The sequence below is a fragment of the Cadophora gregata genome (assembly GCF_030347475.1).
Source record: "Cadophora gregata isolate MNR1 chromosome Unknown scaffold_14, whole genome shotgun sequence".
NCBI lineage: Eukaryota > Fungi > Ascomycota > Leotiomycetes > Helotiales > Ploettnerulaceae > Cadophora > Cadophora gregata.
Window position 1 is genome coordinate 1,242,515 of NW_026695937.1, and position 18,888 is coordinate 1,261,402.

General features: G+C 43.4%; 5 protein-coding genes across 5 annotated transcripts; 3 read left to right on the top strand and 2 right to left on the bottom strand.

Annotated features, from left to right (window-relative positions):
• The first annotated feature begins 1,682 nt into the window (after positions 1-1,682).
• Positions 1,683-3,729, top strand: ONS95_004468 (uncharacterized protein). Its single transcript, XM_058497830.1, has 2 exons — positions 1,683-2,277; positions 2,340-3,729. Exons 1-2 carry the CDS (start codon positions 1,889-1,891, stop codon positions 3,538-3,540), a joined length of 1,590 nt encoding a protein of 529 aa, XP_058352558.1. The 5' UTR covers positions 1,683-1,888; the 3' UTR covers positions 3,541-3,729.
• Positions 3,730-4,740: 1,011 nt separating this feature from the next.
• On the top strand, positions 4,741-7,421 carry ONS95_004469 (uncharacterized protein). The gene is made up of 4 exons (XM_058497831.1): positions 4,741-4,961; positions 5,023-5,753; positions 5,812-6,516; positions 6,584-7,421. The coding sequence occupies exons 1-4, from the start codon at positions 4,849-4,851 to the stop codon at positions 7,378-7,380; spliced, it is 2,346 nt and encodes a 781-aa protein (XP_058352559.1). The 5' UTR covers positions 4,741-4,848; the 3' UTR covers positions 7,381-7,421.
• Positions 7,422-7,560: 139 nt separating this feature from the next.
• On the bottom strand, positions 7,561-9,380 carry ONS95_004470 (uncharacterized protein). Its single transcript, XM_058497832.1, has 2 exons — positions 8,446-9,380; positions 7,561-8,391 (listed from the first exon to the last, which is right to left on the bottom strand). The coding sequence occupies exons 1-2, from the start codon at positions 9,017-9,019 to the stop codon at positions 7,916-7,918; spliced, it is 1,050 nt and encodes a 349-aa protein (XP_058352560.1). The 5' UTR covers positions 9,020-9,380; the 3' UTR covers positions 7,561-7,915.
• A 452-nt stretch (positions 9,381-9,832) lies between these two features.
• Positions 9,833-12,969, top strand: ONS95_015029 (uncharacterized protein). Its single transcript, XM_058508712.1, has one exon. It carries the CDS (start codon positions 9,926-9,928, stop codon positions 11,696-11,698), a length of 1,773 nt encoding a protein of 590 aa, XP_058352561.1. The 5' UTR covers positions 9,833-9,925; the 3' UTR covers positions 11,699-12,969.
• Positions 12,970-18,212: 5,243 nt separating this feature from the next.
• ONS95_004471 (uncharacterized protein) lies at positions 18,213-18,521 on the bottom strand (the record flags this gene model as incomplete). Its single annotated transcript, XM_058497833.1, has 1 exon — positions 18,213-18,521. The coding sequence occupies one exon, from the start codon at positions 18,519-18,521 to the stop codon at positions 18,213-18,215; it is 309 nt and encodes a 102-aa protein (XP_058352562.1).
• Positions 18,522-18,888: the final 367 nt, after the last annotated feature.

Here is an 18,888-nt window from a genome sequence, read left to right on the forward strand (position 1 = left end):
AGAAGACACCCGCCCTTCTTCCTTCTATTACAGCGTATCCGTCGAGCATCCGTGCTCGATTAAACTCAACCCATCGTCAACCAGGCTCTCATAAGAGATTTCCACCAATGGCCAACAGGTCTAGACAATTCGGAACATGTGAAGAGTGGAGTTGTACCCCAAGGTTACCTAAGGGACCCGAAACGGATTTTGGGCAGAGGTTTGCACGGAAACTATAGCCGAGACACACATGGGCGAGAATAGTACGCGCAGGCTATCCCAGGGTATGCTTACGAAATTATGATACTCAAGCTCTGTTCGGGCTCTGCCACTGATGCTGCTTATTTGTATACTTATAAACACGGGCAGGTACAAGCCTGATACTTCTTATTAGTCTAGCAATATGTTTATTATTAATAATCAATCCAAAGATTCATCAACAATAGGAAAACATCATAAATCTGATAACCAGAGCGAGTTAGAGCGAGGTATCAACAAGGCCGAGAGCTCGCTTACCCCAGGGCTTGCTCAAGTACGTTTGTGGCCGCCCCTACCGCAAACGGATCCCCTTTGTGCGGCAAGTGCCGCACCTCTTCAGGCTTTGCCACCCGAAGCGTGGCGCTGAATAGTAAGACGACACGGGGCACAGCGCACTCACCAGGTTGAATTCCGGTGAGGCTCGCTAATTTGACGAGTCCCTCCATTTCCTGCGACAAGGCGTTACAGGTTCCGTGGGGAATAATACTCAAGGGAATAACTTAAAGATTAATTGTGCGGAACGTCCAAATTTGAAATCTGTCTTGACTTATTCAATCTCATTTTTATAATTATATCCCTTGTTAAATATTGCAATATACAATTAAATATAGGTTGAGATGTAATTAGTAGTCAGAAGATCACAATTTCGACGTTTCGCACAACTAGTCCATATGGTTTGCGATAGCCATGCTTCGTATTATCATTGGTCAGCGAAAGTGTGGGAATTCGTTTGACCCTGAGAATCAAATGTGGAGGAAAGCGGATTGACTCATTGCCTAGCATTCCTTGTAAAATGTAACATTCTAGTAGTTCGTACAGACGGAAGAAGTCGGATTATCTAGGCCTGTATAAAGTACAAGTACTTCTCAACTGCCGCCATTCCATGTGTCTTCCTTATGTCGAGGGGAAAGGCCGGAAACAGCAACAGCAGACGAGATATGGATGACGTGCGGCCGCATCAAGACTGTCAGCTTAAAGTTGCCCGCCTCCCGCAAGTGCTGAGTCAGGCTAGCATCCCCGACATGAACCCTATGAGCGCTACTTCAAGAATCCCTGACCTCACTGCGAGTAAAATCTCAGAGAGAAGCCTAGTATGGGCTGGAAAAGACTAGCAAACACAGTCTCCAAGTAAGAACGTTTATTTCTGTTGTTCAGGTCGACTTGATGTTGTTTTCCGCATTTGATGAACTCCTCGAGTCCTCGTACGACCAGATGTCGTCACATTTTCTGTTTAAGCATCTAGGCTTCAAATGATGATGAGAAACTTGATGCGCAAGGCGCCGAAATCTATTACCCACTGCTTCGATCGCCGATCGAGTCTTCGCTTACAACTGTGTACTTGCCCCGTATCGTCCATTGGAGGAAAATTGGAGCCGAAGACCTATGGGCCTTCATGTCCCCACATGGGATTAGACCCTAACGTTGTCCATCTTAAGGATATAATTCGAGAATTGATACCGAGGAATGCGAAGTGGGCCGACTTCTTGCTTGAGTCTTACCATTGATTTCACTTATACTGTTTTCATCGTCATTTGTTACTTCACTTACTTGTCTCTGGAGGTCGAGATCGAAGTCCAAGTGTCCGAAGAGGCGAGGCCCAAAGCAAGATCGAAGTCGAAAGTGTTTGAAGAGCCGAGTCCTTTGCGCCACCATGAATAGTTTGCTGCTGCTCATCCAAGAGTATAGTCTGACCTGTAGCATCTTCTATATAAGAAGGATCTGCAGTCCTTGTTCAATCACATCTCATTTAACTCTCAGCATTCTTGAGGCGCCCAATAGTGATTCAGGACACCCTTACATTACCCAAAATATACATTCACATTCACAAGAGCAGTTCCAAATTCCCAAGATGCTTCTCAATACACCCCACCTGTCTATCTTTCAAGTCCCTTCACGGGAATTACTTGAAGATTGGAAACTATACCCCGAAGGAGACTTAGACATACGCATGCTAGTCAACAGCCCAAGACATCATGAGCAGCTCTTTAAGAGTGACATGGATGATATTGCATCTGCTTTCCTCCCAAAAGAGCTTAAATAGTAAGATCTAAGTTACACTGTCATCTGTCCTCTGTCCTCTTCATTCTTAACTAACTTCTCAGTGTCGTTGATGAAACAAAAGGAAGAAATATCGCTCGCCCGATCACGTCTAATGATAGAGACATTGTAGTCTGTGTTATTGGCGTTGGGTACGTTGGAGAGCATCTTCTCTCGGGTTTCGGAAAAGTTTTCAACTCGATCGGTTTCGATATCTCGCAAAACAGAATCGATCACATCGCCCCCAGTTTCAAGAAATATCCCAAAGTTAGACTCACTACCGACGTGACAAAACTTGCACTGGGCACCCACTTCCTCATCTCGGTCCCTACAACTCTACATAAGGATCAATCAGTCGATGCCACTCATCTTGTGGCAGCAATCTCCTCGGTGGTCAAATATGCCAGACCAGGTTCCGTCGTCGTTATCGAAAGCAGTGTTTCTGTTGGTATGACACGTGCCTTCCTCAGTCAATACAGTGGCACGCTACACTGTGGCATGTCTCCAGAACGAGTCGACCCCGGTCGAGTGACACCGAGTCTGCAACAAATTCCAAAGGTTATCTCAGGCCTTGACGCCGTCGCTATGGAAAAGATTCACGCAATATACTCGCAGGTCTTTGACAGGGTCGTACCAGTTTCACGACCAGAGGTGGCTGAGATGACCAAACTGTACGAAAATTGCTACCGGATGATCAACATCGCCTATGTCAACGAAATTTCCGATGCATGTGTCACTCAAGGAATTGATCCAAACGAAGTCATCGATGCGGCAGCAACAAAGCCATTTGGGTTCCAAGCCTTCCGCCCTGGCTTGGGCGTTGGTGGTCACTGCATCCCAATCAACCCATATTACCTTTTCGTCAACAACACACTTCCTGTTCTAGCACATGCTGCAGAGCGAATGGGAGACCGACCAGCCAAACTTGCCCGTGAGATTTTCGCCGAACGCAGTGCCGTTACAGGCAAGGCTAGTCTACGGGTACTCATCATCGGTGTTGCATTCAAACCCGGACAAAGTGTTATTTCTTGCTCCCCAGGCCTCTCTTTCGCTAGAGAAATGGAAAGCCTTGGATGCGAGAGATTAATGTACCTCGACCCATTGGTACCACAATCCGACGTTCCATGGCTACCACGCCTGTTACCTAGCAAGTTCACATCAAAAGTCGTGGATAGCCTCTTTGATTTGGTTTGTGTGTGTATGAAGCAGGATACCGTGGATTTTTCAGTTCTAGACAATGTTTCCAGTCATGTTCATTATTATTGAAAAAGTACGGTGGCGGGGCAAAGACTGTACAGGAGTTTATGGGGGGAATTGGACAGGAATGGTTTTGGTCATGGCGTTACGAATTTGCTATCTAACTATCCCCATGCCTATTGGGTTCAAAATTATAAAAAAGCATACAATATAGAATAGATTTACTTAATTACGAGACATAGTTAACCCTCATCGGGGATGTTACATACTTCCTCAAACCTGTTGTCACGTGCTTCCTCAAGTCAGCGTCAGTATCCATTGGACAGGGCATATATCTGCGGAATTATCACATGGTGGTTATGGTGTGATGTCTAATGAAACTGTCCCCATACGGCTCGGAGGTAGTCCGCTGTTCGCTGGATCACATTCCTCACAACGACATTCCGATGGGATTATGGACAGAGAGATCGCCGCTTGGTAGCTCTTGAACGTATTCCCTAGTAGTCCGCTATTCGCTGGATCACATTCCTCACAACGACATTCCGATGGGATTATGGACAGAGAGATCGCCGCTTGGTGGCTCTTGAACGTATTCCCTAGTATGTCCGGTGCTTACTTCTTTCGGCGTCCTTATCCACCCCGCCTCATACCAAATTATTGTTAGGTCTTAAGCAATTGTATGTACGTTTATAGGCTATTTTCGAGGGAGATCTCGTCTATTGAATAACTTCAAAAGCACTCTAAGGTTCGGTAGAGCCTTTACTACCAAAGATGAATACTCTACCCTATGTTTTTCTGTTAACTAAGACATGATAAGGGCAATGATAATTCAAAATTGAAGGCATTCACGGTGGTGGTCTCCTCTCCATAATGCTTTTGGATTAACGTTAGTCAACGCGGAGACGGGTACTGATCCTTGTGCAGATCCTTCCTATGGCACCTTCATAAGACCCTTTAACTTTATGTGTCGTTAGTGCATGATTTAAACCTATGTTGTTCTGCTTGTTTGTGTGAACGTTCCAAGACCGACTTAGTCTAGGCCTAGGTGACTTCCGCCAGATTAATTGTGAGGCCATTCTTTATAGACATGGTAGTAACTCAGCGCGTATTAATCTACCAAGAGATTAAAAACTCTAATTCATTCCGCCATCCTCCAGTACTATTTTCTGGGTAAAGAATGTTCCGAATGTCTTGGGTGTTGACGAAATTGTTGATCCTGAGTAAATAGATTGTGATTAAGGCATCTTTTATTGTTCGCAATTAATCATGCAACTTTCTCTGTTCTTTATGTATTGTGTCATAACATGAATCACAATAATACTTCTGGAGAATCAACCTCGTGGTTTGAGGCTAGGGCCAGATAACGGACAGAGCCCGATGAACAGTACTTCATCAGAATCCTCCTCAGGCTCGCGAGATGTTCTTCGAGGGGCGGGTACCTTAGTACAATGGTCTCCAGGTCATGGTCGCCGACGGAGGTCTCAACTGCAGTACGTGCTGTTCTCATATACTTTACTTAGTAGTCGCCGTCTTTCTAACTGACTACCACAGAACACCATCACGTCCGGCAAATCCGAGTTTCGTTTTCCCACAAACCCATCTCTCACGTAGGCCGGGTCCAACCCATCAACGGACAATGGAACAACAACCATCCTGGCGCGAGACCAACTCAGCTGTCAGTTCTGAGGATGTTACGCCTCTATCTGTAAATTGGCCACAACCCTCTTCGCCATTCGATGATCCGGTAAGTAGTGAACCATGGGGCTCAGCTCAAGATTCAACTATCCGGCCTCAACGAGCCTTTCCCCTGGCTTGTAAGAAAAAGCAGTTGTCGTCATCAAATGATTCAAACGATGCCTTGCATAAGAAGTTATCACAAACAGCTGGATCAAGTATCAACTTCAGCAGGCCACTCAACTTATCAATTCCGAAAGTCCATACAAATCCGGATGCTCGCACGCCCATGCAACCAGAGCATTTTAACAACTCCTTAGAGAGAGACCGGACACTTTCATCAGAGTCCGACGAATTTCGATCCAAAGAGAAGGCCGAGAAGGGCCAGAACCAGTCAGCAGATCTGATACCTGGAACCCGACAGAGATCAAGTTGTGTACTGCTCAATCGGAGGAAGTCCAAATACACTATCGAGAAGGAGAAGGTTGTTCGAGCACAGGGGAAAAAGAGATTACGGTGGACCCGCAATGTGTTCATGATCTTCATTTTAATCGCCAACAGTGTTTGTATTGCCATCAGTTGGACGTATCCAGAGTATTGGTATGTCTGTAAGTTCAAGTCTCCAGCTCATTCTCCTAAGTCAAATATCTGATATTCTTTTCATAGTCGTGCCTGTCATCTTGCTCGGAAATGCCTTGAGCTCTCTTATGGTGCTTAACTTAATACGGTGGTATGTCTGGGGCCGAATTCTACGGTTATTCGCCAAAACACCGCCACCTCTGCCCACACATATTCCTACAACTATTGGTATGGTCTTGGCTTGTTACTGCGAATCCTACCAAGACCTCATGGATACGCTTAAAAGCCTCAATGCACAAGAGAAGGTAGAACATCATAGAAAGATGTTCATTATTATCTGCGATGGACAGGTGAAAGGAAAGGGTATGGCAAAGTCGACTGATCGGATCCTAGTCGAAGACATTTTAAAGCCTGAGAAAGAACATTGGTTTCCAGTGGGATATGAATCCTGGGATGGAGCCATTAATGGAATCTACGCCTCTGCCGGTATCTGGGAAGGAACACCATACGTTCTTCTAGTCAAGAAGCGAAATCTAGGAAAGCGAGATGGTTTGATCCTCGTTCGCACTCTACTTTACAAGTATAGATTTCGGCACGAGAATCCAGAGACTATAATGGGAGATGACTTCTTCCGATGGTTCTGCGAATTTTCAGAGGACTGCGCGTTTGAGAATTTTGCATGGTTGGTCGGCGTCGACGCTGATACTACTTTCAACTCGACGTGCATGTACGAGATGCACAAAGAGTGCTTGAAAGACCCAAATCTAGTTGGTTGTTCTGGCCTCATCCAAGGTATGCTCTCTCACACGATTGATATTATCCTCTTCCCCCAGCACTCTTACTGATGGACTGTCTACAGTCGGATTTCGAACTGGACAATGGAATCTCTGGAACATCTATCAAAACACAGAATATATCCGTGCCCAATGCCTCCGTCGGTGGCATCAGGCTCATGGGACAGGGAAAGTCTCCTGTCTACCGGGGGCCTGTCAAATCATCAAGATCTGCGATGAGACCTGTAGCGATGCGATACTCATAGAGTTGTTCGGACACATCCCAGATCCGAAGGCGAACATGATTCACCAAGTCCGCGCTCTCGCAGGAGAAGATCGGAATTACATCTGCCTGATATTTTTCCGGTTTCCAAAGTCTCAGACGACAATGTCACTCAAAGCGATTGCATATACAGATCCGCCCAACGGCTTCATGGTCTTCCTTTCGCAGCGCAAACGCTGGACGCTCAGCACGTGCGCCAACGACTTGTTGATTACGATGAAGAACGAGATGAACTGGTTTGAGAGGCTCTGCTCTCTGGCTGATGTCCTCGTCTGGGTCCTCAGCATTTTCGTTATGCAGACCTTGGTTCTGTTCATCAAAGCATGCATCGCTGTCGAGGATCCTACATTCATTGTGTGTTTTGCCATCGTCACGATGATTCCATTGGCGTATGGTATCTTCGTCGCGTACTGGGGCTGCGAAACAAATCGGTTGCGTCTGCAGTATCTTTTGGGTCTTTTAATATTGGTACTTATAGGACAGGTCGTAACTCCGATCGTGATTTGTTATGCGGCTTGGCATATGGATGATTTTAGTTGGGGAAAGACGAGAGAGATAGAGGCATCGGATGATCCCGACAATAAACCAGCACATTCATAATCAAAAGTTATAAAAGTATGTTAGTTAAAAGTACAAATATGAACATGAGTATTATCATAGTCTTCCAGTATATCATTCTAGTCTAATGAAATGTGGATTGAAAGTTGTTGTCGGCCAGTTTGAAACATGATTACGAGATAAACTCTTTTGATATTCTACTAACATTACAAAAAATTAATTACTCGATGTTGTTTGGTAGCTTTGACATAGCGAGCTTGACAAGTTCATAGTATAAGCATAATTGTCAGGCTGCACACGGGCATTTCACACATTAAGGACAGGAGTTTGCTTTTCCTTCCTAGAATCAAGGTATTCAACACCTTGAGAAACGCGTGGTTCAAATTTTATATCAAATATACTGATGTAACCACTGCACAATACAACATAAAAACTTTTACACCCATCACTGCATAAAGTGTAGCATTCCTAACGCCGAGATTAGTAGAAACTTCGACTTGTACGTGTCTGTGTAGGAACACCCTGAAACTACCGCCCCCTTGAGATGCTCCACGTGATATCCGGAGGTTCGGAGCACCTACGATGTCAATGCCTTCTTCGAAACAGCTATATAATCAAGCCCCTGTGAATTCATCGTGATGTGCCCATAGGCACCATCCCACAACATCACACCCCCAAAATCCTCTGTGGTGTCTGCCCTTGCACTCTTGAGCGTCTTAGCAAACGCGTCTGGTTCTTCGTAACCCCCGTTGGTAGTACCACCCGCAAATGATGGGGAGCCGATGTATAGCTTTGGTCCGACGAGACGCTCGCTCCATGCTTTTACGGAATCGGGGAAGGAGTCGGTGCCGATGTTGCAGGAGGGAGCGCCATAGAATTGGGGCCAGACAAAGTCCATGAGATTTAGCATCTCTAAGGGATTCGAGCCATTCGTGGTTAAGGAGCAGCTTGGGGCAGCGGAGAGGTAGTAGGTTTTCCTTTTTTGTGCTGTGAAGAGAGACCGTAGGGCAGCTGCGAAATCTTCATAGTAGGATCCGTCACCTAGCTCGTTATCTGTTGATATGTTAATGACTTTCCATAGCTAGCTGGCAATTGAAGAAGTTATACCAATATCAAAGCCATCGACCTTCACGTTCCCAAAGGGTCGCAATCCAGCGTCTTCTGCTGAGCCACCACCAAAGAGGTTCCACAAGAGGGTTGCTGCATTTTGCGCTTCAGTGGTGTTGGCAAATGTTGTCTCCCCATTTTGACCACCTAAGGCAACAAGAACCTTCTTGCCCGCAGACTGACAGCTCTGGATTTGTGGTTCCAGATCTGTACATGAAAGAAGACCGGTGGCATTGGCAGCAATCATCTCGGACGTCTGACCGGTGCATAGCTTTTCGAAGCCAAGGTTCGGGTATCCTCCGCCGCCAAAGATCTGAGTGACGAAAGCCAGCATCACGATATCGATATTCTTGTCACTACATTGTGCAGTGAGATTTGTGTTTATTGTCTGATCCGTCCTCCCGAAATAAACAGCGACGTTTTGGGATGATGAAGCATCAAATTTGTATTTCGGTGACGCCGCGGCGGCGGTAACCTTTTCCGAATGAGTGAAGTTCTGATATTTCTGTGATAGAACTGTTGAGGCATATCCGAGAGCAACTGCCAGGCGGATGGAGGATATCAACGAATGCATGATAGCAACTTAACGAGTATGTTTTACGATTTGGTACTGTAGCTCCAAACTGCTCTTAATGTTGATGGGGTACCTTGGAGACCATGCTTTTTGTCACTAGTGGGAGAGGAAAAGTACATTCAAGTGGCAGTTGGCCAGGCTGGCTAGACATACGTAGTGAGTCTACTAGTAGCTATGTGAGGTCATCAGTTGGCTCAATTCGTCTGTTACTAGTTCTACCCTGAGCCCTCAGAATGGCCCACATTATCTAGAGCGAAGTGGGTAGGTTTCGCTTTGCAAAACTATGGCCTGTTTTTGCTGATCTATCCCGAATACGGATGGGCCACCCGCAACGAGGAATGCATCAACGGGTTTAGAGTCCACAAACGGACTCCAGAGTTTCACACTCCATGCCATATTATTGGAGAGCTCTTTCGAAAAGAAAGAGTCGTAATATGCCGTACTTGATAATCTCTCTTAGCGCTACTTCGTAAGGATATAACGTTTTTTATATGAATAGAGTGTAACGGTCTGGTATTTACTCGGTGCAAATACGGAAGGCTGTTATTGCTCTCAATGATCGAGAAGTAGGTGTATCATGTACGGGGTAAGACAGTTACTAGTATGGTTGAGAATACTATTTGAGTTGAGCACGAAGCTCCTATCTAATGGCAGACGTGCCAGTCTTATATAGAACCCCCGTAGAGTCCTGGATCCCCGTGGATTCTTGGATTCTTGGATTCTTAAGATTTCTAAAGATCCTGAGATCCATCACGTGACCCTGGTCTCGTGATTACTTCCTGGTCTTGGCTCTCTGTGCAGCAAGGCTGCCGAGAAAAAACTTCACAAACAGCGAGAACGTAATTTTTGGAATTGAACAACGAAAACCGCATCTAGCAGCCCTACTTTTGACCAGTTGAGACGCCTATGCCTTTGCGCATTACCCAGTGTGACATAGGCAGTATGGCGACAACGTGGCCTCAAGTGGCAGCATGGCCCAACGACCCCCGAGAGCATGCTGCATACCTCAGCGATTACCTCAGGAAAGCACTCGTCTGTATTGACTCCGCCGGAGACCAGCCGGTGCCGAAGCCTCTTGTCAAGACTATGATCGCAGCCATGAGCGTCCTGATTTCCAAGTTCCAGAATACCCCTGACCTCACCGCCGTCGTCCAAGCCATTACAACTCTCCAGAGCGACCTCAAAACAACAGCAGAAACGGTACAATCCACGGCGATCAAAGTTCAGCAGAATACAATAACGCAGCAGCACATGGCTACACTGAGCCAGGAGACCAATCAAGCCGTGAAGGAAGCTGCCGAGATACGACGAACAACTACCGGACTTCTGCAAGAGACGAACGACATAGCCAAAGCGATAAATGATACAACCAAGACGACGAATGACATGGTGAAAGTTGTACAGTGCGCTCCGCCTTCTAAGGCTTCATACGCGTCGGTATTGAGTAGCAATGCGGCTCCTCTTAGCAGACTAATCACAATATCTACTCAGACATCATCGTTCATTCAAGCACAACGTGAGATCATCGTGAAGATTACAGACACATCCACTATCGAGAGCATCCGAGCCAAGAACCCCAGAAACTTACAGAACCACGTTGACCGAGCGATTGAACAGAGCAGGAACAAACACATTGAACGGATCCGCGTTGCATCAGCTAACCAACTAAAGAGCGGAGATCTTAGCATCAAGACGTCAAACAGAAACGATGCAGAGGCCTTGAAACAATTCGCAAACGACTGGATAAACCGGATTGGAAGAGGCACAAGTATACGGCTGCCGACATATGGAATTCTGGCACACGGTATAAGGACCAGCTCAATGAACATGGAGAAGTTCGATGAGATCAAGGCTGAGCTCCTGCACGATAACAGACCGTTCATACCCAATGCGGACATCAAATACATTGGATGGCTATCAAGAGCAGCGAGTACAAAGTCAGCTTCGACCATTATCGTCGAGTTCACCAATCCGGAAGACGCAAACAAGATCATCGACGAAGGTCTCATTTGGCAAGGCGAGGCTTTTCAATGTGAGAGATACGACAGACAGTGCCGACTGAAGCAATGCTACAAGTGTCAAAAATACGGCCACATAGGAACCCAGTGCAAAGCGAGCACAGCATGTGGCTACTGTGCAGAACCGCACAGCTCGAAAGATTGCCCCACTAAGGTCGACAAGTCCGCCATAAGGAAATGTGCGGTGTGTAAGGGAGCACACGAGGCGTGGAATAATCGATGTCCCGTCCGGAAGGTCGAGTTAAGCAAGGTGAAAGCCGCATACGATGCCCGACAACCATACCATTTTGTCCCACCAACGAAGGAGAGGCCTCCAATGGACCGCGCGATTATTGACGCTACGCCAGCGGAAGCGGCAGCAATGATGAATGGAACCCAGAGAGGCAGGCCAAGTGCCACTACAGCAAGGCCATCATCACTGACGCCAACAATACCACCAGGCAGACAGAACTCCAGGAGCAAGTCCCCAACGAAAGGAAGAGCCCCAAAGAGGGTCCACTTGGGAAACGGGCTCGACAGTATGCAAGATGAGAACGAGGACACAATCATGGTCGAGGATAGCCAGAGACCGCGGAGGCCACACGTGCCTTCAAGACGAGCACTAGAGTCAATCACAACGAACTCACTACTCAGTTCCCAATGGAGTACAGATGAACCATGAACTACGGCGAAGAAGGCATAAAGATCCTACAGTACAACGTCATGAAATCGAGGGACGTAGTTATGGCAACACTGCTACGCGACCCAAGGATCCAGGAGTACGATATTCTAGCGCTCCAGGAACCATGGAGGAACCCCTTCATCTCGACGACCCACAACCCAATCACACACTCTTTTCACCTCTGCTTCCCTAACGACAGCAGAGAAGCACCTGCGAGAGTCTGCTTCTTTATCAACAAGAGAATAGACCCAAATAGGTGGAGATTTACAGACCACACACGAGACTTGAGTACACTTGAAATCACGACAACAAGCCCAACCACAGAGGCAGCAACGAAGATCTATATACACAACGTATATAACCCCCCAAGATCGTCAGACTATAGGACGAGTTGCCTACCACACCTCAGAACGGCACTTTCCGCCCACCAGGAAGAAGAACAAATCATTCTGGGTGATTTCAACCTACACCATGAACTCTGGGGCGGCCTAACGGTACGAGAAAGAGATCCAGAATCAGACGACTTAATTGATATCATGGAGGAATACCAGCTAGGCAGCCTTCTACCCGCCGACACAGTTACGTACGATGACAAAAATGCACAGAGCTGCATCGACCTCTGCTACAGTACACAAGATCTGGTGGGTAGGGTTGTCAAATGCAGAGTAGACCACGAGATAGACTACAATTCAGACTACCTTTTAATTACAACGATTCTAGACCTTTAAACAATACAAAGACAACAGGCAAAAACACATAACTAGTCTAGTATCGATAAGAAGGAGCTTTAAACAAGCCTTGCGCGAGAGTTACTTACAATCTGTTGTCTTAAGTCAAGGCATGCCTTAGACAGATATGTTGTAAAGGTGACAAAAGCGATACAGTCAGCTATAAAACACGCCACGCCCCTGAAAAGATGGTCCTCAAGAGCGAGAGCCGGGTGGGCCTTTAAATGTAAAGAAACACAAGCCAAGGCGCGAAGACTTAAGCGCCGTAACGCCTGACTTTACACAGACAAGAGCTGGGAGGCTTACTGCGTAGCTTGAAACTAGAAAGGAAGAGTGATCTGTAAGGCCTTACTTTAAGGCTACTGAAACTAAGTCGAAAGCGCTATAAAGAGCTTAAAGAGTATATAGAAGCTAGCAAGATAGGCAAAAACCTAGGGGGAAGTGGCACTGACTACTACTCTGATATTAAAAGACCTAATAACAAACATTAAGCACACAGAGTCGTAAGACAAGGCAAGACTTTTAAAAGCAACCTTCTTCCCGACACCTTTAAAACTAGATCTCTAAGATATCCACGGAGCCGAATACTGAGACTAGATCTTATGTCCGGATATCACAGAGAAAGAGGTACTTTAAGCTATTGCCTTCACGCCTTTAAAGAAAGCTCCAGGACTAGACGGTATTATAAACAGAATCCTTTATATTATCACCGCCTAGCTAGCCTTGCATCTTACAAGGATATACAACTAGAGCTTACAATTAGGGTACTGCTTAGCACACTTTTGACAGTCTACTATTATTGTCTTTAGAAAGCTAGGCAAGGATGACTACGCTGTGCTTAAAGCGTATCGTCTGATAGCTTTACTAAACACATTTAGTAAGCTTATAGACTTGATTATTATAAGAAGAATCAGTTACGTAATTAAGGTGTATTAACTGTTATCAAGTACATATATTAAAAGGCGTAAGGGAAGATTAGTAGACTATACACTACACACTATTATCGAGAAGATATATGAGGCTTGGAATTTGCCAGAGCTACAAGTAGCAAGCCTCTTTTTACTTGACGTCTTTAGGGCTTTTGACAATATCTTATATATTAGACTACTTCACAACCTTTACAAACGTAAAATAAATAAAAGAATAGTTAGATAGATCGCTAGTTTCCTTATAGATAAGAGTATAGTTATTAGCTTTGATGCGTTTAAGTTAGAAGGTACTGATTTGTGTGGTAACGCTATATGATATATTACCTTACAGCTGCTATTAAGCTAATAATAATTGCTTATTATATAAAAAAGAACTCAGAAACTTAGATTAATTCACTTTATTACTTTTAAAAGCAAAAAGAAGTCAATAGCAGTGCTATAATGTGGCGTTACTAGTATGTTATAAAAGAAGGCTCTTTATATATTAAGCTGGCGGCGACGATAAGAAGGTAATTTTCTAGGTAGCTAAGATAAGATAAGGAGGCGGTAAGTACAAGTGCGTTAAAGTTAGTTAAGGTCAGGAGTAAGAGAAATAGGGAGGCTGATGAGGTAAAGCTGGATTATAATAAGAGGCATAGTTATAGGAATTGGGTTTAAGCGAGTTTAGCGAGTTGTGTGTTTACTTCCTGATAGCGTGCGTTTCTGTATTTCTAGCTACACGTGAAAGCTGTGTTAAAATATTATTAATGACTTACGATATTTTATGTTTAAGAGACTTGTGTGGTTAGTTCTTGTGATGTTTACTTTTGGATTAGTATAGTCTTTTAGTATTTTTATCTTATGATTGATGCTTACTTAAGCTTAACTCTTGACATGTGAACTGATATAAAGATCCACACATAGATATTAAGATTAATATATCATATTTAAAAAAACGTTAAGATCTTCTTTTTAAAAAAAGAGAAAGACAAGTATCTTATTTAAATTAAGCAATTACATTTTCCAATTTCCATTCCCCCCCCCCTAAAAAACTCCCGCTAACCACACAACTCCAAGTTTAATGCTCTCATGTCTACCCACTCTTTTAAGCAGTACACTTACAATCATCATGCTTACAAGCCTTCTTTTTACACCCTTCCTCTTTTTTCGCTACACACTTACACTCTTTTTTTCCCTCTTTTTTCCTCTTAACACACTTATATCCCTTATAACTATGTAACTGCGCCTTAACCCTTACGACTAAGTTCTCGCCTGTCTGGCCTATAGTATAGATAAGACAATCTTCTTTATATAGTTACTTACTAACAAAATCAGCCTTAACATTATATTTAGCGAAACTGTCTTTTGTGACTTTGTCGTTAAAGAGTGTGGTTAACGTAGCAGTAAAAGCAAGGCCTTATATTGAGAACGTGCCTTTGACTTGCGTGAGTTAAGAAGAGTTAGTATAGTCAGTGTTGTAGTTTATTGTAGTTTAAAGGACTGTTTTGTTGATTTTTAGTATAAGTACAAGTACTAGTACTAGTATCTTTCTTAAAGACTGAATCCCTAGATTATATCTCTAAGTTCCTAGCTTTAGTTTTAAAGAAAAGGAAAAGTATAATGTAAGAGATAAGACATTAAAGGAAAGTAAACATACTATAATATAAAAAACCTTTTACCTTACCTTAAGCATTACCCTTAAATCTCGTAGCATTAACCTCAGTTTCTAAACCAACCTTAAATTACTGTCTCGCTAGCGCTTTAGTAAAGACTAACACACTATCGTTACGCTTTTATTCTTTAGCGGCGGAGATTTCGCTCTTTTGCTTGTAAAGCTTAAAATCAGATTTTAGGTAGCTTTTAGACTGTTAAGTAAGTTAAGCAGATTAGCTTTGTCTTTTGTTTACTAACTATTAAGAGAGAAGTTAAATTGTAATCTATGTGATAATATGAAAAAAGATGAGGTGACTGATGGTAAGTTTAAGATTAATAGGGAATTTAAGATAAAAAGAGAAAAAAGGAGTTGATTAACTTACAGTAAGCCTAGCATTAGCAGCTGCTTTTGTAACAGCGAGATCTGTAAAAGTACCTAAGATATTAATATCACAAGTCACTTTAAAGGGATCTTTATTAAATCTAATAATAGTGTGTATGATATAGTAAAGAAGATCAGACATAATCCTTGTTAGTTTATTAGCTTGTTAAAGAAAAGTACTTAGTGCTTAATACTTAGTTGCAATTGTAAGTACGTATATGTTAACTTTAGTTAGTAGTAAACTATTATTTGAGATTTTGTCAGGAGAAAGATAGAACAAAAGACTTAAAGGGAATATATGATTTATATACCTATTTCATTTTGCCTCTCTTGTTTATTATCTGTTTACACATATACATGTATAGTATCACTAGTTACTAGTTTATTAACTAGATAAGTTAAGCTAAAGTTAAAGTAAGAGTAAGGTAAGGTAAGTAAGTGCCTGTATCTAAGCAGTTAGTCTACCTTGCCAGTTATTTTAAATATTACGTGATGTTTATTAAACTTAAGGGTTAAACGACTATAAGCTGATTATTATTAACGTATCTAGCAATTTATAACAACTTACATACTGTAGATAATTTGTAGACGTGTAACTTTACGTCACTTAACGCTTTGTGATATTTACAGCGCGTGGCGTGTAGTATAGTTCGATGCTGTGAATTTTGCCGAGAGATTCTAAGGTGATATGTTAGTGGAGCGTGAGTTAATTCCCCTCTTGATAGGAGAGGGGAGATAGGGTATAAATCTACAAGTGTGTCCCGCAGACGTCAAGGAGAAGGAAACTAAAAATCGCATTTTTAATAACAGTAAGACCCTTATATAGTACTTGACGGCAGAACAAACATATAACAGAAATCTCTTAAAGAGATAATAATTTTGTCTAACAAGGTCTTTATACGTTAGCAAAACTAACCTAGCTAAAATAAAACAAAACTATGTCACTATTCACACAACTTTAAACTGTGTTAAGGTATAACTACAGTTACAGTAACGGGATCGACAAAGACTTCTTACTGATCTTATATTATATTAACGAATTTAACCGACACTTCTCACGTTGTCACTACTTTATAAACTGTTTTATCTTACGCTTTAACCTTAAAGAAGACGATCAGAATTATTACTTGTATAGTGATATTCCCGGCGTGATAGTAAGTGAGATTACAGTTAAGGCTAATGATAACTATATATTAGTTGTGTATGAGAATACTAAGAGGCCCGGACTGAAAAGGAAAGGCAAGGTAAAAAGGGAGGGAGTATCAAATCCGACTCTTAGATTTTAGGCTGCTTTAGTATAAGAATAAGAATAACAAACTTTCAAACTATCACTACTAACCTAACTAGTACTAGCACTAACACACATGCATCACCAGCGACACTTGACCTCTAACTTTAACCTAAACCTTAACCTAACTACTAACTATGTAATCCTCCTCTCTAAGTGCTTTACTAGAGACTTTTACTATATATTTGCCTTCCCTTGTATTGTCGATAAGAAAGGCGTTAAAGTTAGTATAAAAAACAAAGTGCTAAGTGTTATAGTTCTGAAGAGAAATGTAGTAGAGAGAAAGAAGAAAAGGATTAAGATTCTAGTTTTAAAGGGTAAGTAGTAAAGGGCAGGGAATGAATTGTATAAAAAGAATGAAGTGCGAGAAAGGATAGCGACAAAGGTTAGGGGTGTGAGTATAGACTAAGGGAATGTAGTGGCGTTTCAGGGCGATGCGGTCTAAAGGATTAAAGTGTTAGTAAGTGTACGTCTGTAAGAGCCTTTAAAAAGATGTTTTAAAGTATAGTTTAAAAGAGAGGGTCTATGATTTCTGTTTAGGTAATTTAGTAAAATAGTAATAAGGTAAGAGCTGACTTGTAAGATTCACTTTTTATTTTTCTCCTTTAAGAACAAGCTATAATATCTAATTAAAGCTTTTGGCGTATGTATCTTAGTCTTACAGTACCTCCTTTTAAACAAACTTTTATATCGACTGAGTTTATATGCCATCTCATTACTTGATCTTAACCAGCCTACCTTTTGTGATATATCAATAAAATAAAGATAAAAGGAATACATTATATTAAGAGGTCTATATAGTATTAACCAAAATAAACTACTTTTATGTAATTAGCTTCGGCTCTTGTTGAATCTGAACAAATGAAAGTCTCCCTGACACATGTCCTAAAACGATAATCCTGCCCCAAACAGCTTCACAAGTAGGTCGATACTCAGTAGGTAACCAAAGAATATTCGTACTGCCTTCTACTAGCCAATAATTCATTACCCGTAAAACTGGTAACTGCGTGCCGTCGGGCGAGAAGGCGACTGAGTAGACTGCATCCGAATGGCCCTCGAGCGTCGAAAGCGTTACGCCGGTTGCCGCATCCCAGAGCCGCACTGTCGCATCGCCTGAACCCGAGACGACCTGCTTGCCGTCGGGGGAAAAGGCGGCTGAGTAGACTCCACTTGAGTGGCCTTCGAGCGTCTGTAGTGGCGCTTTAGTTGCCACGTTTCAGAGTCGCACCGTCTTACCGTACGAGCCCGACACGACCTGCTTGCCGTCGGAGGAGAAGGCCACTGACGAGACGTCGCTAGTGTGGCCCTCGAGCGTCTGCAGCGCTACGTTCCAGTGTGCTTGCACCTTTGGTTTTAGTTGAATCCAACCTGGAATACATCCCTCGAACTTTCTTCGCACAATGCTATTTCTTGGCGCAAAGACGAGAGCAGAGCAATATAGCTGCAAGGGTGCCTGTTCAATCGCTGATCGATTATATAATACAAATCGCTTTGTATCATAGATAAATACATGCCAATCAGGGGTTTCAATAGTCTAAGGGCAAGTTAAGACTTTCTAATTAATAGACAGATAACTTACCTGGGTATAAGCTTCTAAGGCTAAGATTGCTTGAATCCCTTCTGAGATCTTGCCCATCCACCCAAGCGCCTCAAGCCAGTGCAGTAGATGAGCTTGTAAAAACCCGTGGGCTTCCTCGCCGTCGTAAGCCTGAGAGCCACTCCGTTGCAGATGCTGGACCCAGTAGAGACATGCGTACTGAACTTCGGGCGGAAGGCATTTCTGAAGATGGCTACTGTCAACCTGGCTGGCTTGACTACCAGGAGCATGCATTTCGCAAACATCCTTCTTCAGTGTCTGGGACATCAGCTGTATACAGCTAGTAGCTAATTTCTGGTGAGCCTCCTTTTCATCTACCTAGAAATCCCCACATCGATCCATTTTAAGGAGAAAGTCGCGAAATGAAGGGTGATGGAGTTGGAGCTGGCGAGTCGGATCCTCAGGAATATCAATGATTTCATGAAGATCCTCAAATGTCTGGTCGACCTCTTCCTTTGGAAGGTGCAATAGCCTGCTTAGTGAAGAGGCAGAAAGAGGTGAGAGCAACACCACTATACTTCCAAGCTTTCGCTTTAGTATATCGCATGCCTCTTCTTTCTCTTCCTCTGAATAGTCCAAGGAGATCGAGTGCTTGAGGACAGCAAGGTAGATCTCATTGAGGTGCTTCTCAGGT